At 40.4% G+C, this 21,774-nt stretch overlaps 3 protein-coding genes across 4 annotated transcripts in view; 1 reads left to right on the top strand and 2 right to left on the bottom strand.

The window, feature by feature from the left end:
* Positions 1 to 1,914: 1,914 nt before the first annotated feature.
* LOC105935214 (insulin-like growth factor-binding protein 3) lies at positions 1,915 to 8,995 on the top strand. The gene is made up of 4 exons (XM_012875512.3): positions 1,915 to 2,450; positions 3,800 to 4,035; positions 4,781 to 4,900; positions 7,985 to 8,995. Exons 1-4 carry the CDS (start codon positions 2,072 to 2,074, stop codon positions 8,105 to 8,107), a joined length of 858 nt encoding a protein of 285 aa, XP_012730966.3. The 5' UTR covers positions 1,915 to 2,071; the 3' UTR covers positions 8,108 to 8,995.
* An 89-nt stretch (positions 8,996 to 9,084) lies between these two features.
* Positions 9,085 to 10,872, bottom strand: LOC105935222 (insulin-like growth factor-binding protein 1). The gene is made up of 4 exons (XM_012875525.3): positions 10,465 to 10,872; positions 10,203 to 10,345; positions 9,955 to 10,083; positions 9,085 to 9,860 (listed from the first exon to the last, which is right to left on the bottom strand). Exons 1-4 carry the CDS (start codon positions 10,805 to 10,807, stop codon positions 9,735 to 9,737), a joined length of 741 nt encoding a protein of 246 aa, XP_012730979.1. The 5' UTR covers positions 10,808 to 10,872; the 3' UTR covers positions 9,085 to 9,734.
* A 7,554-nt stretch (positions 10,873 to 18,426) lies between these two features.
* Positions 18,427 to 21,774, bottom strand: part of LOC105935238 (adenylate cyclase type 1) — a 57,216-nt gene continuing 53,868 nt past the window's right edge. For both annotated transcript variants that reach the window (XM_036138229.1, XM_036138228.1), the window contains exons 18-20: positions 20,690 to 20,804; positions 20,471 to 20,595; positions 18,427 to 20,177 (exon numbers count right to left, since the gene is read on the bottom strand). In XM_036138229.1, coding sequence (XP_035994122.1) covers positions 19,755 to 20,177; positions 20,471 to 20,595; positions 20,690 to 20,804 — 663 coding nt within the window. In that variant the 3' untranslated portion in view covers positions 18,427 to 19,754. The remainder of the gene's footprint in view (positions 20,178 to 20,470; positions 20,596 to 20,689; positions 20,805 to 21,774) is intronic.

Raw genomic sequence — 21,774 nt, forward strand, 5'->3', positions numbered from 1 at the left:
ACTTTACTTCAGTCCATCTCAAACAAGTTGATTGTTCGTTGGATCTTTTTTTACACGCACTTTGCAAAAACAAAAGTAAAGAACTTTGTGTTTGGTCAATTTACAGTTTCTTTGGTCAGCTTCTTTTTGTGAACATTGCTTTAAATCTTCTGGCTTTGAAAAAAACAACACATGTTTATTTCCTGTTTTATGGCCCCAAATTTGTAAGGAAAAATGTGTCTGTGGGTTGAGCAGCAGAGCTAAGCATGTGTGCTGCACCCAAGAGAAGCTTGCCAAATAATTTCTGCCAATACCAGACAGCTATTGGCAGAGGCAGTGTGATGGTGTGGGCTGGCATCTCCCTTTCTGAAAAAACAAGGCTTTTAATCGTTAGAGGGCAATCTCAATGCAGGAAGACATCATGGTGAGATTCTGCAACCAGTGGGAATCCCATATCTTCGCTGATAGTGACTTAACTCTATCTGCTAATATGTTGATTTATATATATATATATATATATATATATATATATATATATATATATATATATATATATATATATATATAAAACAGAGAGCAGGGTTTATCATTGCCTAAATCCAAAATTTGGTAGTGGAGAGGATAAAATTGTCTGCCTACCGTCCTGACCTCAGGCCCATTGAATGTTTGTGAAATCATTTTGGATTTGTTGCTCATGCCATAGTGACCAAAGAAACCTCATTAGCTGACTTCAGTGGATGTTGGTTGGTGCCATCCCACAGCAGTGTATAACCAAGCTGCTGACCAGGATGTGGGGGAGATTCCAGCAGGCTGTTGTGTTTCAATCTCAGAGATTTGGAGCTCATCGCTGAAGCTAAATAATCTAAATGCCAGAGAAAACATAAAAAAAAAGCTGATCAGAAAGAAAGGTTGGATTTTTTTTTTTTTTTTTTTTTGGTGGTAATGTCTATGAAGATTATTCTATTCAATACTGAGAAGGGCATGAATAGTTTTTACATACAATTTTTTTTTGGCACTGGTGACCTTTATTGAAAGAGGGCTGAGAGAGAAGGGGAGAGAAAACAGGGAAGATGTGCAGCAAATGGCCCAAGATTGTCAATCAAACCGAAATGCAGCATGAAGGGATATAGGCTCTGTACCAGGTGAACTGATCCCTGATAATGATCAGCTCCCACCAAAGAAGAATCAGTGTTGAAATTGAATTAAGTAGCAATGTATCGAACGCTGCTATTTACATAAATAACTGAGTTAATGAACCTTTTTATTTGCGATGTTCTTTTTTTCCTTGTAACACGTATAATTGTTTTTCAGTTAAGTTGAAAAGGATTTATATCCCATTAAATTTGGCGAAAATATTGCAGTTATATAATTTTTATCAATTGGGGGAACATAGAAAGTATATATATATATATATATATATATATATATATATATATATATATATATATATATATATAGATAGATAGATAGATAGATAGATAGATAGATAGATAGATAGATAGATAGATAGATAGATAGATAGATAGATAGATAGATAGATAGATATAGATAGATATATAATTGTGCCAAGATCGAAATGTTCCTTCATTTCTGGCACATGACACATTAGCGCCTCCTAGGCACGACTGCGAGTATGGTTAATGTGTGCACCCCGGTGTGGACTCTGCTGGGGTGCATTGCGCGTTTATTTACTCATCTATTTTTATGCATGATTTCTAAATAACATGACATCGGTTGTATTTTTGCCAACGGCTCCCTGGGTAGGCCTATTCATTTAGGGTTGTTCAAAAGAAAAAAGAAATCCGGCGTACTGCACAGAATATCGAAAGCGAACGTTATAAATGTGAGTGTTAGTATGGCTGGCTAAAGCCAAACCCAACTGCTCTTAAAGTGTGCAAAACAAGGGGAGTTATTCAGCAGTGCGCCACAAGCCTTTCGGGGGTGTGACTACAGTCATTGGGGTCTATATATTGAGATGTTTTGTCCGCAGGCTGGATGTGAATGAGGGAAGCTGACCAGTGGAAACTAGCCGCAGCGGGACTGTGCGCCTCCTCCCTGCAGCTCGCGTTCTCTCTCTCTCTCTCGCATCACCATGGATTCCTATTTTGTAGCACTCTGCGTGACTTTTCTGGTGGCATCGCTCACCCGCAGGTCAGGTGCGAGCGGGCCGGTCATCAGATGCGAGCCGTGCGACACCAGAGCGCGGCTTTTGTGCAAGCCTTTGCCCAAGGATTGCGCCGAAAGAGTCCGCGAACCGGGTTGCGGCTGCTGCATGACTTGCGCCCTGAGCTTCGGCCAGCCTTGCGGGGTGTACACCGGGAGGTGCAGCGCCGGGCTGACCTGTCAGCACCAGCCAGGTGAAACGAAACCTCTGCAGGCGCTGCTCGAGGGTCGAGGTGTTTGCGTAAACGCCACGAGCGGGCGGCCGTCGGTCAGACCTACACCCACATCTCCGGTCAATGAAGTGCCAGGTGATCATTTCAGTCTGCATGGATCATCCTCGAGCATCCGTATAGGCAAAAAAAAAAAAAAAAAAAAAAAAAAAAATCATGTGTCAGTAGTGTTGCCAACTTCTGTGTAGAGCTTGGAGTGTGCTCATAATAGGGGGTCCGGGTGGGGCCAGTTTTGAAAATGGTCAAATTTATGGCAGAGAACTTACAGAGAAAAAAAAAAGAAGCAACAGACACCATTAAGCATATTTAAGTTCTATAAATTCAAGAAATATGGGCAAAATCATGCACATATTAAGAAAAGTGCCAAAAAGCTTGATCATATTATACCTTGGTTTTGGACAATGTTTGATGTTGTTTAAGAGACTACAAATGCTTGGGTTTTAAATAAGTTCTGCTTAACTATGTGATAAGCATGATTTAATGGCTCATACGTTCGGTTCTAGGAAATGATCTTGTCTTTCTTATCTGTTCCTCCTTTATGTCAAATAATTCAGCAGCTCCATGATGCTTCTTATCATCTTCTTTGCTTGTGATATAAAACATACTGCTCATTTAAACCCTCTGAGATCCATGTTTAGTCTTTCTCAAATAATAGCTTGACAAGCATTAAGCAGCAGTAGTAGTGGAGCAACAATTATCTGCAGCTTAACCAAGGAGAAACTGAAACATTAACTACTGCACCGGACAGTGCCAGCTCTGCCTTTGATCAACACGTATTTTGTCTTTACTCAGTTAGACATCTTTGATTGTCCGTCCAGTTGTCTCAATATGAAGGTCATTTTAAAATGTTGGTTGTGGACAGTCTGTTTCTTATCTTGCTGACTTGATTCAGAGGTGATCTAAGTATAACTTTTTAATGGTCCTTGACACTTGTTTGTGTTTCCTGTATTGTGCATGACCTACAGCGATGCGCAAAACATTTATCAGTTTCTGTGAAAATCCATCTTAGTAACAAGCTTTTAATCTTTATTAAAAGTCATTATTATTATTATTATTATTATTATTATTATTATATTATTGATATTTTGAGCGAGATTTATCCAGGCAGAGTAATAAACAAGGTTTGATTAGACACTGGAATGGGAAAAGAAGAAAATAAATCACAAATTACACTATAATTATGGCAATATCTGCATTTTTGCAAAGTAGAAGCAATATGGCTCTCTGTTTCAAGTTTTAGTTGTCTACCTGCTTAAACTTGTGTGTGATCATTTTCAGCGTCAAAGCTAGTGTTTTTTTTTTCTTAGAAAATCATCAAACTTAGCTTTGTTACTTCCTGAAGAAATGTGAAAACCTTTCCACCCTACATGATGAATCTCTTTATGCTCTGTCTTGCAAATAAACACACTGTTCTAAAACTTTGGCAGACAACCCAGCGGCTAAGGATAAGGAGGGTAGACCATCCAGGCCGGACCCTGAAACTTCATGTAACACTGCACCCCCCAGGCCCTCGCTTTACCCCTACTTATCCTCCGCAAAGTCAAATGCCATCAGATGGGAGCAACAGAAGGCAACCCAGATCTTTAAGATGGAGCATCTCCCAGGACCAGTCATCACAGACCAACTAAACATCTCTCTAGAAACCAAACGGGAACCTGCGTATGTAAGTACCGCAAACATTTTTCTGACTTCTGAGCACACTGAAAGAATGTTTTTCTCCTCTCCTCTGTGTTTTGGTGTTTTCTCTCCCCACTGCGGGTGATGAAATGTTTTGGATAGCAGTGCCGACGGTTGGCAGGGATCTGGTACAGCGGAGTGACATGGCAACAAGCGTGTACCACGGCCCAGCGGCTGACCCGGGTCAGGCGGTTGTTTGGCCACAAGGCGTCCGCGTGCCGGGTGCTCCGAGAGCCAGCAAATGATGGATTGGCTGATGTGAGGGCCTGTTGGGAAGCCCTGCTGCTATTTTGATCTTGCTTTGGCCAGAGAAGTGAGCACACTCGTGTAATGGGCTTTGACTGGCTTCTCTGATTAGTGACTGAAGTACTTGGACTTGAGAACAAGCCTTTTGGCTCAGTCCTTGAGCTGTTTGATTTCAATTTATCCTCCATCCTTTGTGTTACATGTAAGAGTTCCAAGCAGCTTTGTAAACTGTTAAGCCTCTTCAAGTCAGATGAATTCATTTTTTTTAATCCACTGCCTGTTTTATATTGCCGCCACCATTGTTAAGGTATTACAGCTGAGCAGGGTGTACTGCAAAGGGAGTCCGACTTAGCTTATTCACAAAGCCAATTAACCTTGCGCAAAAATTATGTGGCATGTGCTTAAAGCATGAATTACGTGCATATTCTGTGCATAATTTTTTGTGTGTGATTAGTGAAACTAAACTTTTTCCATAATTGTTTTAGGGTCCCTGTCGAAGAGAGATGGAGCGCATTCTCAGCACCCTAAAAATTCTCAACATCCTCAACCCCAGAGGTTTCCGCATCCCAAACTGTGACAAGAAGGGCTTCTATAGGAAAAAGCAGGTACAGATAGTCAGAATTTGCTTAGATTCTGCATTGTTAATCAGTCAACATATTCCATTGTTAAATAATCTGCTTGCTTACCATCTGTGCAGCTTTAAAAGACTGCCTAGTGAAAATTTGCATTTTTTTGTTGTTTTTGTTTTTACAAGCTGAGTTAATAAAGATTAAATGCTCAACTCAAGTGACTCAAACTTTAGGTTTTCTGCCTCCCAATTACAGCCTCTCTGCTGTCCTCTTGTTTTACATCGGTAGTTATTAGAGCTTCGTCACTGCACCGCACCAGTGAGGCAGACCATAGCCACCGGCTCTGGAAACACAAACCACAGGGGCCAAACCCCAGCAGAGCTGATGACTGGGACGACGGCTGTCTTACCTCCCCTCCCAGGGAGACAGACGTCAAGGTGGCCACTGGCACCCCATGTGCTCGCCCCATAATTGCTGGACTTTTGAGAGGCAGACACAGAAATAGAGTTGCAGCCGTCCCCACCCCAATTGGTTCACCCACGATCGGGCTGTAATAAATGAGCAGCTCTGACTCATTCACATGGAGACCTTTGGGGTTCCAACTCTGCTGCATCATCAAAACACATGATCTTTTTACACATCAACCCCCCCACCCCTCTGCTTGGCCGTCTTATAACTTCTTATAACCAGGTCTAAAATAGCGGGCTCATATGTCACGCTTTGCATGGTAACCTTGCGTAAGAATACAACAATTGCACGGTATTTGCAAAAAATGTATAAGATGATATAATTACATATTTTTTAAACAGTAAAGCAGCTTTTATTCCTGGTCATGCTTAAGTGATATGAAATGTTGATGATTACAGTTATAACTTAGTAATAGTGATTGTCCACGTTCCCATCGGAGTTACTTAACCCTAGACATAGGCACATGCCGAATCCCAGTCTGATCAAAGTAAATAAAGTCACTACCATGTTGAAATCCTTGATATGCTTGAAAATATTTTACATCCCCAAATTCATTTAAAAAATAACTACATCTCAATAATATTGCCACTTACTCCCCAGTGTCACCCTGGATGCTGTAGCGCTATTCTTCCTGACACCAGCAGTGGAACTACAATATTTTTTCTCCAACATAGGTTGACTCGGCTGAGAAAACCACTATAACATTCTGAGCATGGGTCATGTGCAAAGCTTTATCATTAATTCACAAAGATATATTGTACTTAACGCATACAGCTATAGCCGATAGTCTTTAATCTTCTTGCTTCTTAGTGTTGAGTAGTTTCCTTTAGTGCTAGGCTAAAATTCCAGTTAAACATGTGCGGACAACTTAAAGAGGAAGTTGTTGTCATGCTTCAGAAGCATATTGCTTTGTTTTTCAAGTAATTAGTAGTGTCTAAACTGCGCTAAGCTGTTTGTGTTAACTTCGAACACAGCAGTAAAAGCACTACAAATGAGACAGGCGGACGGGGAGCAACAGCTGCAGTCTGTCTCTCTGTCACTGTGAACGTCAGTCCAAAGGGTGGAAAAGGCTCTAATTCTGAGAGGGAAACCCCAAATTCAATCAAAAAATAATTGGCACAAACTATTATGCAGTTTTGCAAGTCAACAGGCTGTGATTAAAACTGGCCATGCAAAATGATCATGCTTGCAGACAGTAGTTGTTAACTGCAGGTATTGGGAAACATGCTTTAAAAATAAAAATACAGAGACTCCAGCAACAGCCCTTGTTAAAATAATGGTTATAACATGTTTTTATTATTTTTGCATAGACTTGAGCAAAAGACTAAAAAGTAATATGTTTTCCATTTTAATTTCACAGGATATTATGCATTTATCCCCCCTTTCCGATTCTCACAGTGTAACATAAACAAGCTGATATAAGCTGGTTATATAGTTATATAGTTGCAGCCTGGAGTCAGCTGCTCAAAACCTGCTCCCTGTAACTTATCAACTGTACTTCCAAAACAGTGTTGTAAACCCCTATCAAAACATTTCAAGAACCATTGCATAAGAGTGACGCCGGTGCTCCTTTAGTTCTCAGTCCATGAAAGTTCATGTTCTTTTGCACGCAGAAAAATGCTGATGCATCAAATTAACTTTGTTGTTAGCAGGGGAAACGTATAATCGCCTTCTTCCAGCCAGCTGATTGGAAGTGCACAGCTACAGGATGGCAGAGGAGCAAGGCTGTGCCACTTTGTGCTCAATAACTGTACTTTCTGTTGAATCTTATTTAAAAAATACTTTTTAAAAAAGTGTGAACGATCTGATGGAAAAATAAAGCTGTACCTGTACAAAACCTTGGTTGATAAGTGTAACCTGCCTAATTGCAGCTTTAATAACTGCAAATGTTTATTCAAAACATTTTCTTTCATCACTAAATAATTCCAGTTTTGACACTTTTTCTTATTATGCAGCTTTAATTAAAATGTATTTTTGCATAGCAGTGACAACATGCTTTTTAGAAACTGATCATATAAGTCAAAATTGTTTCTAAAATATTGAGTTAAAAAAAAAAAAAATCTCCCCTCCTGATCAACGTTAACCCAGCCTGTGGAGCCATGGCACAGTTGCTTTAGCCCTTGAAATGAATGGCTGCATGTTTGACTGGAGTGGAGGTTAACCTTTAGTAAAATTGGCAGTAAAATAACAGCCCTTGGATAGCTCCACAGACTCTGTAAGTCATTTGTAGTACCCATAATTTGGAGCTGTGGGGTATAATCAGCAACAGATGATTCGTTCTGGCCAGCAGCGTCTGAAAATAGATTTTGATTCACAGTTGTTCACAAATGGGACTAAGTAAATATTTTACCATGGTTCTATTTACCTTAAAGCTCTCCATACATGTCTGTAACAGGAGGCAGACCGTAAAAAAGCAGCTCAAAATACAGCAGCATGTTGGACGGCCAAGGTTGCACGGGCTCGGCACAGTCTGAGCATTAACGCCTCTTAACTATGCTGTTTTGCTTCATTGGCAAGAGTGGCTTTGCATACTTCACATTTTTTATTTTTTTTATTTTTTTTGGGGGGGGGGGGTTGTTTTGCGTTTAGTGTGGCAAGGCGTCCTGCATCTGTCTTCTCTCCCATCAACTTGTACCCTTTGTGTACTTTCAGTGCCGTCCGTCCAAAGGCAGAAAGCGAGGCTTCTGTTGGTGCGTGGACAAATATGGGCAGCCTCTGCCAGGGTTTGATGGGAAGGAGCGAGGAGTCCAGCGCTACAACTCCGGGAGCCAATAAGGAGTCACGCAGGCTGGGGAGGGAGGGAGTTTTGCGAGTAAACAAAATGAACTGTAAACAACTAGACACTAAGGATATTGAAGGAGAGGTCAAGAGATGGCTCGGCTGATATATGGATGTTTGCCGTCTCTATCTGTTGCCTGTGGGACCCTTTTCTTCCACTAAGGCAGAACAAAGGGAGCGGAGAGAGTGTATCAAGAGGAAAGTCCTGGAATTTATGCTACGCACAGAAGATAAGCTCTTTTATTTCTTACTACCACCTGGACAGCTTCTGGAAACGTTACACGGTTCAAAATTCATTTTGAATGCCTTAAACTGATTAAGAAACACACCCGCACGACACGTCACGTCACGGACGGCGAATTGATAGCTCTTTGTTTTTACGCACAATTATATGGCATTGCATATGTGTACATACGTTTTTTTGTTGTGTAATCATCACCTGTATTCTTGTGATTTGTAACAGTCTTTTCGTATGTGGATGACCATGAAAATGTAAATATGTATGAATTTGCTGTTCAGTGTACTCATGCAGTGCCTTATGTTGAAAGCCTGTTTGAATGAATTTCATTGTTTCCAGTGGAGTACGATGGGATTGTGCAGCTCAAACGCTACCTATAATGCATTTAAAGGAATTTTATGCTGGATCTTAAGCCACAGAAAGAAAAATATTTTGTTTTTTATCTCTCCGCTGTGGCTATTACTGTTATTATTGACATTTCTTGCATAAGCTGAATAGTTGGAATGAAGACCTCTGCCATTTTTTTTATGATTTTTCATATTGCCAGAGATTTTGTTCTGGGCTTTTCTTAGCTGACGTATGTTTGCCTGTACAGTCCAGCAATCCAAATCTATTTTTACTTAATAAAGGCTGTAAAAATAGGTAAAGCTCTTGCTTTTTTTGTCTCTCTGATTAAAAATTAAAGACATTAAAAATGATTTGAACTTGATGAAAACTGTATTTACACACATCAACATAAGGGTTATGTACAACAGTTTATTAAAAAAAAATGCATTAACAGTGTAGCAGCATTTCATAAACAATCCACTTCACTCTACGTTATTTTCTTTTTACATCAAACTCATATGCATATGCGAATAAATACAAGAAAAGACGCAACCATTGATCAAAGAAAGAACCTGCAGATGCAAGCGGAGGTAGACAAAAGATGAGCAGTGCATGCTATAATGTGCAGCGTCTTGGATAGCCTTCGTATATTTTGCTCAGCCATCGTGACTCACTTTAAGAATCCACTTTGACTAAATGAACATAGATCCAGAAAATGTCAACAGTATAAATGAATTGACTACAAGATGTTGTTGTTTTCTTGACTTATAACAAAGCAAACTTAGCGGAGTAGCAGACCTGTTTTTTTTTTCATGAGTAATGGAGTTATTTAGTTGGCCAAACGTCACAAACATAACTCTTCAAAAGACGCTTCGATAATGGTTGCAAGAATATACAACAAAAGAATAAATAATGTTATACATAATGTTCATAAAATAGTTGGGCGTTTCGCCTCATATGATTTTTACATTTTTAGTTAATTAGGTTAGTTTTACATATTTACTCAAAGTTGAAGTCTCTCAGAACAGCTGCATCTGTTTACGTCGCAGAACCCGTGTCTTAGAGAGCGACTTCTTGATGGCACTGTGCATCGGCGAGAAGGTCGCTGGAACCTGGCAGCTTCTTCCCGTTCCAAGAAGAAACACACCAGCATCGGATCGGCGGTCCAACCAGAGACGACTCGCACTGAAACACAAAACAAGCACCGGTCACAAATGACCCAGTAACTGAATACCTCCCAGGCGGGGGGGTGAAATTAAACATAGAAACTAACCCTCACCTGCTTGGCTTTGTAGTAGCCGTGTTTGTCACAGTTCGGGAGGTAGAACGTGGTGAACTTATCACCCAGCTGCTGCTGAGAGCTGGCGATCCTATCCAAGGCTGCGTGCAGTTCAACATGACAGGGACCCTTTAAGAACACAGAAACAGAGACGTTATGACCCCGTTATCTGTGAAAGTGGCTTTGAAATGACCTCTAGATTTTTTTGGCCTTCCTCTTGTGTGTTAAGCAGCTCCGCATTGTCTCACCTGCTGGACCAGTTTGTTGCGGATCGCGTTAACTCTGGCTTTTAAGCTCTCGTGGCCCTCAGCGGTGTCTTGGAGGTCAGAGGGAAGGTTAAGTCCCAACATGTAGTGCACAGAGCCATGTTCTTGGACTTCATCAGCTGCCTCTGCAGGAGTGTTGGAAAATGCACAGCATCAGAAAAAAAGCTCTCGGTTTTCATTTAAAGCCACGACATATTACTTTTTTTTTTAAGACATACATTAGAAAGAGAACCCCTAAGCCTACCTTGTTCCTCCTCGGTGCACACTCCCTGCCCTCTGGTCAGGGCATGGAGTGGTCTGGCCTCACCCGGCCTGGGAGTGCAGCGTAGACCCTCACCGCAGTGGGCTGTGTGAACCCCGCAGGAAGCACCTTTCTCCAGAGCGCACGCCATGCAGCAACCACAGCCAGGCTCCTTCAGCACTTGCTTGCAGTCGGCAGGGACTGCAGGACAGTCGCTCAGCGCCTGCTGTGTACACGGAGCACAGCGGATTGGCTCTGGCCCTACCACCGGGGACGAACCCCCCAAAGCCACCACGGCCAGAGCCAGCGCCGCGACAAATGTCAGCTTCTCGGAAAATTCAAGCATTGCTCGTCGTAGTCACGCTTCTTAATAGTACGCCAAACAGCTCAGGCTTTTTCTTCTTATGGGATTTCTGTGAAGCACCCATATTTGTATGGAGATCTGGCCTCATAAGGGGTTAATCATTGACACATTGACCACATATATAAAACATTTTTTGACAAAGATAACACAAACAGTGGGTGACCCTGCTTGACGTGCGCGGAGCCCCGCTCACAAGGTCGGCAGTAAATATTGACACTGGGACATAAAGAGATTGTACTTAAAAAAACAACTCTGTTCAAGCTTTGCTTCTACTTTTGATGTCCTGAAACTGTTCGACTAGATCTTGATAAAACAGTAAATGATACACAGTCTCCATAGCAAAATCCTACAGTGTTATTCAAAGGTTGGAACGATTGGCCAGTGGGACAACACAGTTAAGGCTACTATCCTTTGAAGTAATGCTGGCCGATTGCTCAGTGACGTTGTTTTGGCAAGGGAAACCTATTTTCCCCTTTGGGCTTGCTGGTGAAGGTTCATCCCATCACGCAGGCAAACAATCAGGATCACTCCTCTCCAGGGTTGCATAAGTCTGACATTATGGATTTTTTCTGCTAGAATCACAACATGTTTGTGTACAGAAAGAGGACCATAATGGCATGTTTTCCATCGCAGCATTTGCCAAAACAACCTGTGACAAATGCCAGATGATGTGTGACGTACAAGCCCACACACACACACATCTGCTGTGCACCCAGGTGACCCGGGGCAATCCTCTGTGTAAGATTTGATTTACAACTCGCTAATTTGAAAGATTTTTGGTATTTTTTCAACAGAAGGTACTTATATATTTTCACAGTGCTAGACAGAGAATGATAACTAAGCTGTGGCGCTTGAAAGATGGCTTTTCCTTCTGAATGTACAATGCATTTCAGTGCTCCTTGAACCTTTTCGCATGTTCTCTGGTTGCAAACAGAAACTGTAAATGTATTCTGCTGTAATTCTATATTATTGACCAAGACAAAGTAGAGCGTAGCTGTGATGTGGATGTTTAGGGTCAATATTCTGCCGGAAATTGAACGTTTGTCATAATCTGGAAGTCTTTGGCAGGCTTTAACAGGTCTTCATCCAGAATTATACTGTATTTAGCTCATTTAACCCCCATTAACTCAATCTGTTAGCTCCTTGTCACTATTAAAGAAAAGCATCTCCACAGCATGGTGTTTCCACCGCGATGCTACACTGTAGGGATTACTTTTTCAGGGATAGATTTCTGCACACGTAGTATTTTGTATGTGGGCCAAAATGTTCAGTTTTGCTTTCATTTAATCAAAGCACATATTTCCACATCTATTGTGTCCTATGGATGGCCTGTCACAAAGTGCAAATGTGACTTGTAATGACTTTCTTTTGGCAACGGCATCCTTCTGACCACTCATCTATTGAGGCCAAATTTGCTGAATGCATGAATGTTATTAACAGATGCTCCCTCCTGAGCTGTGGTTTTCTGCAGCTCCTCGAGACATATTCTCTGATTAATACCCTCCTGGCCTGTTGGTTCAGGTGAACACCCATGGTTTGGTTGGTTTCCAGTTCTACCAGTTTACGATGGATCCAACAGTGAGTTCATGGTGGTGCAGTTGGCACTACTTTTGCTTTGAAGAGAGAAGGCCCTCGGTTCAAATCATGGCCCCGGGGTCTTTCCACATGGAGTTTGCATGGTCTCGCTGTGCATACTCTGGCTTCCTCAGTCACATTCCAAAAAAAGGAAGGAGGTTAATTGGTAAGGCTCATCTATGTGGAAAGTGCAAAGCTTGAGATATTGCTTTATAACTAAACGTTGCCACATATTTATCATCATTTATTCATCAATGTTCTAGAACACAGCTCTGAGGCCTTCACAGAACAACCACATTTATACTGATTAAGTTACAAGTATAAGGGCTGTAGAGCTGAAGCTGTTCACCAAGCTACCATTCGGTCTTGAAAGAGCAGTTTCCCCAAGCCTGGTTGCACGTTGAGGCCCTGGTCTGTTTAACCCAGGGGATTTTCTTGATCTGTTCATTTTTAAGGTTTTCAAGTTGTAGTTTATATTGCAGCACTCAAACGTGGGGTCCCAGGATACCCCAGAGATCCTGGGCCGTGAGGTGGCAGTGTATGAAGGATTAATAATCAAGTGCACTATCATAGGCAATCCACAAATCTTGAGCCACATTTAGCAAAGTAAGTTAAAGCAATGATAGTCACAAGTTTCCATGGCTGATATATAGTTCATAATCAGAAATATTGTGCCTTTAAAGTATTTAAACACCAGACATTTTTGCAATTCTACAATCTCCATTTTTTTTTTGGCTGTAGTCCAATTGAGAGATCAGCAAAACTGATTGCAATGTACATAAGGTCTTTATCGGTAATTACAAGTTACACTGATTGTAGACCTTTATGCTCATTGGTGTTAATGGGGTCTTGTTTAATAACCAGTGGCAGAGACTGTGTAGACAGACCTGATCAAGCATTTCTCTTAAAAAAAAAAAAAAAGCACTTCAAGTGAACTTTGTTTTACAATTCAGGATGAACAAAATAAAGCATGTTTAAACAAGCCAAAGTAAATTAAGCACCTACATAAGTTTTTGTGAATGCTTACACCGTTTAATAATAGGCTGCACGAATAGACACAATTTATATTGCGCAAAGTACTGTTAGGAAAGTAAATAATGCTTTAATGTACCAAAAAAAAATCAAATTGAAAAAAGGAACTCTCACGTTTTGCAAACTGAATTTATAGTCATCTAGTATACATCCCAGTGAAAAACAAGCTGCAATGGAGTACTCTGCGTTCAGCATCCATATTCCCCACCTGCTTTATGTCCATCTACAAAGAAAAATGTTACTCAATAACAAGTTGATGAGTTTTTGCCTCTTCAATGTTGACCATCAAGTTCACTAGCCACTGAGGAAAAGGCTCCTGCTTTAAAAAAAAAAAAAAAAAAAAAAAAAAAAAAAAGGATTACTTTTCAGATTGTAAAGATCTTGACAAGAAATGAAAACTAGTGGTCACTACCTCATTGTACCGTGACCTCCTTTTCTTCTTTGGTTGATCTGGTCTGGCTTGTTTTTGCCACTTACTCATCGAGAACTTGAAAGAAGAAATACATATTTTTAATCAGCGCTAGATATCAAACATCAAAAACATAAAGAGCTTAGTTATTCTTGCCTTTATTCTCTGCTTCCCACTACTTAATCTCCTCTCACTCCGTAACACTGGCAGAGGTGCAGCTTCTTCACTCAGATCAGTAGAACAAGTGCTTGCATCAAACTCTGAAGAGTTTTCAGTTCCTTTCCTCTCTTCGTTGAATTGAATTTGAATGAAACTCTCACGTCTTAAGGAACCAGAACGCCGCCCCGGTCTCAGAACCCTCAGAGGAACGTCATCTTCTTCCCTTTCATTCTCTGCCAGGACCTCCTCTGTCTCTGCGCCCACTTGAAGTGCTAAGTCGTCTTCTTTTCCCTCCTCCTCCTCAAGTAATTCTTCTTCAGTTCTACCTCCCACAGTTTCATCTTCCTGCTCCAACTCCTCTTGGATTGTCTCCAGAAAGTGCACCTTTTCCATCTTATACATTCATGTTTAGAAACCAGAGCAATAAGCAACCAGATCTGTAAACGTTACTTTTTTTTTTTCTATATGAGAACAGAAAACTTACATTTTTCAGTTGCCAGCAGATTGATCTCACATGTGAGTAGTGAAAGAGTTGGTGTTAATTATTGCTGATCATTGCTACCAGGTGTGGCCTGTTAACCAGATCCTTTGCCACAGCAGTGAGATTAAGGGACGTCTCTGCAGTAAACAGAGGGGAAAATTTGCAACACAAGCGGTTTCTGAAATACTCTGACCAATCAATCTGGCAACAGAAAAACATGCAATGTTCAAAGTTACCTAAATCCCCTTTATTCCACATTTTGATGGTCTGTTTAAACCACTGAAATTCATCTATCTACACCATGTCCAGATGACAAAATTAGCCCAGAGATCTTATTCTTCTTTTTCTTTATTGGTGGATTACAAATAGCTTTGCTGTGCATACCGCCACCTACTGTACAAGAGTATGTAACCTGGTCCTCAGGACCCACTGTCCAGCATGTCGTAGGTGTTTCCTGCCTCCACACACCTGATCCAAATAAATGAGTGATTAACAGGCCTCTGCAGCACTTGTGACTGCTAAAGAGGGCTTTCAGTCACACAATTCAGGAGTAGTGGACGTGACATGCTTGTTTGCTATCTATCACACATGTCGTAATAAATTGACCAGTGAGTGTTGTAACTATAGTTGTAGAGGAAATGTAAAGGGAGTGTTTACATTTTCCAGTAGTCTTGTGCAGAGCTGTCATATGCAGTCACTATCTTACTTGCAGTAGACACCACTTGGCCTTGTCTCATCTTAGGCAAACTTTACCGTCACCATAAAACAACATGACAAAACAAAACATAATACAGCAGCTCATTCAAACTAATACACTTTTTTTTATTCCGTTATATATATATATATATATATATTTATTAGTATTCACTATATGCTTTTGATTCTAAATCACTAATCTTTCTGGACATAACTTAAATACTCTCAATCTTGTTAAGTTTAGTTTCTGCAGGCATTCACACAGTGCTTCTATTTCCAGACGCTCCTATTTTGATGTAGAATCATGTATTCAGAAAAACTTTAAAGCAGTTTTCTTCTACCTAAGCTAAGGACCTCCAGAGCTCCTCCAGAATAACCTTGAGATTCCAAACTGCTTCTCTTACTGAAGCTCTTGCTGTCACTTAACCCACGTGTTATTATGTTTCTAGTTTAGTAATACATGTTCCATTTTTGGACAATCATGAGATGTGGAAACTTCTAAATATTATTTTATAACCCAAATGTGCTACAAACTTATCCACAATTGATGTATCTACACAGGGATTAAATCACATAATGGACTCTATTTATTAATCTGGTAACTTCCATGGGAGTTAGAGATTTTATACAGAAACATTTGATTAAAAGGGACTAACTTTATATGTGCACCTAACAATCTGACCATTTGCAACAATTGCAACCTTCATGGAGCCTTGTAAGGGTTATGCAAGTATACAAAATGGATCTACAAAAGTAATTACTTTAAACAACAAACCCAGTAATCCAGATTATGGGGTGTTTAAAAAAACAAAACTATTCTTTAGTAGTATTAATATTAACAATTTGTGTCTATCACCCATTGATAACGAAAACCGAACCTAGCCCAATATCTTTATCATTCTAGTCCTGGATCAGACTGTTTCTTCCACTTACTATCTTCAATTTATGGAAGACAGAAATTAAATTATGCTTATCTCAACATTTCTGTATTGTATGTATGTATGTATGTATGTATGTATGTATGTATGTATGTATGTATTATATATTGTTCAAGTCTAATCATAATACACTTGTGAACAACAAATACTGTGACCTTTTTTTGCACGTTAGAGAGGGTCATATTTGTTGACCCTTCATTTTCTCTGGGATGTATGCTGTATTTGTTCCAGATTATTCAGAATTGGCTTTAACTCCTCCACTTTTAAACTGCTTCCTGTGCTTCCTGATAAGTACGATCTCTGTCAAAAAGCATCAATCTCAGAGTGAGCCGCGGATCATTAACAACTGACCGGAATTTGCTAAATTCCTCCGTGAAGCAATAACAACTCCCACGCCGTACTATCTGTCTAAAGATTGCACAAGACAGGTGTTTGTTGACTTAACTGTTACACTGAATGAACTCTACACAAACTTTGGATCAGCACTGGGAAAACAATTTTTGGCTGCCGCCCAGAGTTGAAGATGTGATGATATTCATTTGGCTGCTAGCTTGCCGAGGTGCTCTCAACACTGTCCTGTGAATCTGGGCTGGCTTAGGCGGGAAAAAAAAAACATGCAAAAAAGTAAATATAAATGTAAACGTTAAAGGCTGAAACTTTAAAAAATGTTAAAGACCAGTTACGTGAAGTGCATCAAAAGGATAGAAAATGACTTCAGCTAACAAGGAGAAATCCACACACAAAGCTGTGTTTGTTAGCTGCATGGAGTTTGGTTTCCTTGTAGGGGGCAGTGAGTAAATATTATGTTTTACAATGGAAATTCCATTGGGTAATACAGAAAATTGCCCTTGAAAAAAAAAAAAAAAAGTCATAATTTACACAAAACATCCCAGCTAGTCAAAACATTAGCATTTGATCCGGTTAGACAGAAATTATTTTCACGAGATGACATTCCCAAAGCACACTGACATTTTATACACCAATATTGTCTTTATTACAAAATATTCAATAACAACTTTACACTGTACAAGATACAACATAGTTTACAGCTTTTTTGGCTATTTACAAAAAAGAATATGATCTGCATATCAAAGTGAATAAGTCTAAAAAGGCAAGTTGCAATCACTGTAAGCTTATTGAGTAAGGCAAAAAACTTGAAATGTTATGTATTCACACTTTTCCATATCAAGTGAAAATGTCTACGCACTTAAATATACAGGCTATAAAGATATCTGACATGCCTTGTATTTCTGAAACTGCATCTGAGAGATATGTGCTTAATTTTATTCTCAAACTCTAGCATTATCATATTGAAAAGCAGTAGTATAGAAATATATAAGCCTGAAAACCCAATAGCAGATATAGACACGGCACAAAAGTTTCTGCAGCCTCAAGAAAAGAAGTGAATGTACACAGACGGAGCATTTAAAACACTTAAAGGTCATGCATTTATGGAAGTGGTGTACCTATTACCATTTAAGTGCTCCCTTCTTTATGGATGAATGCCATCCTTATCCAATTAGTCCACAGTGCCTTGCAAAAGTAGCCTTACCCCTTGGATTTTCCCATTTTGTCATGTGGAATGCCTCAGGAGTTTGTTAGAGAGCATTAGTGGGCAAACAGCAACATGGAGACCAAGGAAAACGTATGCATTTAAAGGTGTGTTAGATTGTTATATATATATATATATATATATATATATATATATATATATATATATATATATATAAGCTGTGCAAGCAGATAATTGTTCACAGAAGAAGCCAAGAGGCCCATGGTAAATCTTGACGAGCAGCAGAGATCCACTGGAGATACCGTTGGTGAGGAGTAATAAGAAGAAAGCCATTGTTGAAAGAAGACCATAGGTAGGCCCATTTAAAGGTTCTCACAAGCAACATAAGGGACACAGTCAACAAGTGGAAGAAGGTGCTCTGAAGAGACCACCAATAAACTCTTGGCCTCGATATAAAAACCCGTGTGAGGCACTAAACTGAGGTCCTGAACATGCCTTAACCAAGATGATGCATTCTCATGCTGTGGGATCCTTTCTTCAGCAGGGACAGGAGGACTGGTCTGATAGAAGAAGAAAAATGAGTGGACCTAAATTACAGGACAATACTGGAAGATGTCCTCCTAGAAACTGCAGCAGACTAGGATGGTGGTTTACTTCCCATCAGGAAAACAAACCTAATCATACAGACAGAGCTGACATGGCTCAAAATAAAAGCATATTCATGTGTCAAAGTGGCCCAGTCAAAGTCCAGACCTAAATCCAATATACAATTTGTTGCTTTGCATTCAATCTGACAGTTTTTTTTGTTTTTTTTTTTGCAAAGAGAATGGGCAAACATTCCAGTCTAGATAAAGCTGGTTGAGACATACCAAAAAGGAGGCTCTACAAAGTATTGACTCAGGGCGCTAACTACAAAGGAACCTCACTCTATTTTGATTTAGAAAAGGAAATCCTTGTATCATGGTCCCCTCACTTCACAATTATGCTCTATTTTGAGTTAGTCTCTCATGTAAAATTCCATTCAAATCCATCAAGGTGTGTGTTTGCAGTGGGACAAAACGTGGAAACTTTCAAGGGGTGTGGATACATCCTAAGGTACCGTATGTTCATGTGTGCCTCAAATGCAGGAACTTATTGGTGTTGTGTGGTGTTATTTAGAGAACCATCTAATTTTGGCATGAACTAGTTTCTGTAGCAGCACGCGTTCAACATTCAACAAACCTTTTCCGCTCCTTTTAGCTCTTTTAGTGCATACCAACCATCAAAACAGATACACTGTTTGTATGCAAATAGCACTTTCTTTAGACTCTGTGAATCAGGGTGATGTCAAGACAAGACACTTTTGAAATCGGTTAAGAATCTCTAAAAGTAACAAGTGCAAGATCACCCTTCAGTGGAATTTGTAAAACTCAAAATCATTCCTTTGGTTTTTTCCTCTCGAGAAGAGTATCATTACTTATGGCTCTCAACTTTTAAAAAGTCATGCACAAACTGTCACAATTCCTAAAAAGCCAACTTCATCTGATGAGAGGTGAATATAAAAAAGGATTTTGTGCTGTTTTGTTACAATTCAAAACTGAACACACATGCATACACACACTTATAATTATTAACATGCATGCCTTCATACACCAAAATATAAATAAACTGTTTTTTTTTTGTCTGTAAATAATGCAATATATCCTTGGCATAATCAGAAAGACAGTGCAAAAGCAAATGCATGATCAGTCTTTTTTTTCAGGGTATCAATATACATATTCCTTGTACATGGAAATATACACTTCATATAAAACAAGGTTGCACATGTTACCTGGATATACCTGCACAGGAACCTCGAGAACACCACAAATGTAATCATCTGTTATAGCGATGTTCAGAGAGAATTGAGATGCTGGGTGCATCTTTCTTCCCTTTACATCTCAACTCTGAAAACAGCCACACAGTTAAGAAAATCTCTGAAAGCAAGTGTGATTGTCAGTTTTAGCTTTTAATTCCTCAGGAAGTTTGTGTCCCGACCGAAAAGCATCCAGCGTTGTGCCAGCGTCTCAGGATGTGCGAGGAACTCCTGGGCAGCCCTGACTCCTCCAGGTTCTCCTGCCGCGTTTGAATCGCCCCCGCCGCCCCACCTACACTGCTACGTCCGCAATAGCTGCCACGGCCTCGATTTGGATCTCTGTCACCTCTGCGTCCTTCTTGTCTTCCACCTCGCCCAGCCTAGGCATGCAGGGCGAGGGGAGGCATGCCGCTTGGCTGTTGCTGATGTTGGCAGTGCTTGTCTGAAGGTTGCCACCCATGCTGGCCTGAGCGGCCAGGCTGGCGGCGGAGGAGACGCTGCCCAGATGGGTCGGCACGCTCGTCTTGCCACAGGAATGGATACGGCGTGCCAGGCTGGTGGAACGCATCACTGACGACGTGGTTGCAGTGCCGATGCCCTGCACTTTGCCTTCCAGAAAGTATGTAAGCATTTCACCTTTACCTTTTACACTGACTTTGCCACGGCAGACCAAGTCGTAGTTGCAATTCAGCATACGATAAACCTCCTCGGTCACCTGGAGGAAAAACAACAACATCGAGCTTTAATGTTTCCAAACCAGTTTTTATTTTTTTTCACAATCAACACTCATAATACATTTTATTTTCAGCCAGAAACACAAATATAAGTACTTAAAATAAAGCAGAAATACTTCTGAGAGTGTGCTTTACTTTTATTTAGAAATTTATTATTTTGTGACATGGGTGTGCATTTGACATACAACTTGCACGTGCCTTATTTTGCAAACGTACAGCCGAAAACCCATCCTCAAAATGAGGGACGAGTTGTAAACGTTAGTGTCTTGCCTACCTGGATTTTTCCTGGTACACCGGTACTGTCCATCCGACTGGCCACGTTCACCGTGTTGCCCCAGATGTCATACTGCGGCCGTCGCGCTCCGATCACCCCTGCAACTACCGGACCGACGTTGATACCTGTCCAGGTGAGCAAGAGAATTTTACCAGAATTACCTTGGTTTAGATCAACAGTTCCCACTCACATTTTGATCCAATTTGCAGGCCCACTCACCCACTCTGAGGACAAATTCGTTGTACGACTGGTAGTTGATTTCGTCCAACACATCAAACATTTCTATGGCGTAGTCTGCGATTGTGCTCAGATGGTCATAAACCGATTTTTTTGCCTGTAGAACAGGGAAGTGGTCAGGATCCACAGACAAACGTGCCCCTGATATTCTCATTTAAAGTGAGTTTCTATACAGAGATCCATTACTTGCAGTAGAAAGATGCCATATGGTGATGGATGGACAATAGCTAATTTGATGGATCCTTGTTTTCATAGATTTTACAAATAAAAATGTAAATAACATAAAATGGGCTGTAAAGATACGGTGAAATATTAGCATACATTAACTGTCTACATTTTCACAAGAAGCCTTTGTTTAGCCTTTCACTATTTTCCTATTTCAAACAAAACGTCTCTGTTACAAAACTAAATTACCCTGTTGGATGACAGCGGTCGAGTCAATCCGACAAATCAGCTGCGACAACCTGCCTTGAGTTTGCCAGGAGCGGAATAAACTTTTTGGATGCTGCGTCAGGCCATTATTTGTGCAACAGCATCAAAATGTGTCCGTCCCTGTGCTTTCCCCGAGTCTTGAAATGATCCTTCGGGATAAGGATAAGGCCTGCAGCGTTTGCCAACATAATTTGATGAAGCAACACAGATGCTGTTTAGCTGGGAAACGAGCTTAAAACAGCCACAATGGTCTCTTGTGGAAGTGTAGTCACTTAATATTTGCTAATTTACAATTGCTTCCAATGGGTATAAGGATCTTCGGTTTGAGGCATATGTTTTTAGCTAAAATTAATCAGCTAACCCCCACCCCACATACACACACACACACACACACACACACACACACACACACACACACACACACACACACACACACACACACACACACACACACATTACCCCCTTCTCTCCAAAACATGATTAACTGTGAGTCTTTCATTTCTCCATGGGATTTCTACCCTTTTCTACAAATTTCCTACAATGTGACCTCCACCCCTACAGGTAAGGGAACTGTCTCCAGGGAAGTTTTATATTTAAAGCTTGAACAATCCCTTAAAGTTTATAAGAAACAATCA

This window comes from Fundulus heteroclitus, chromosome 6, assembly GCF_011125445.2.
Source record: "Fundulus heteroclitus isolate FHET01 chromosome 6, MU-UCD_Fhet_4.1, whole genome shotgun sequence".
Lineage (NCBI taxonomy): Eukaryota > Metazoa > Chordata > Actinopteri > Cyprinodontiformes > Fundulidae > Fundulus > Fundulus heteroclitus.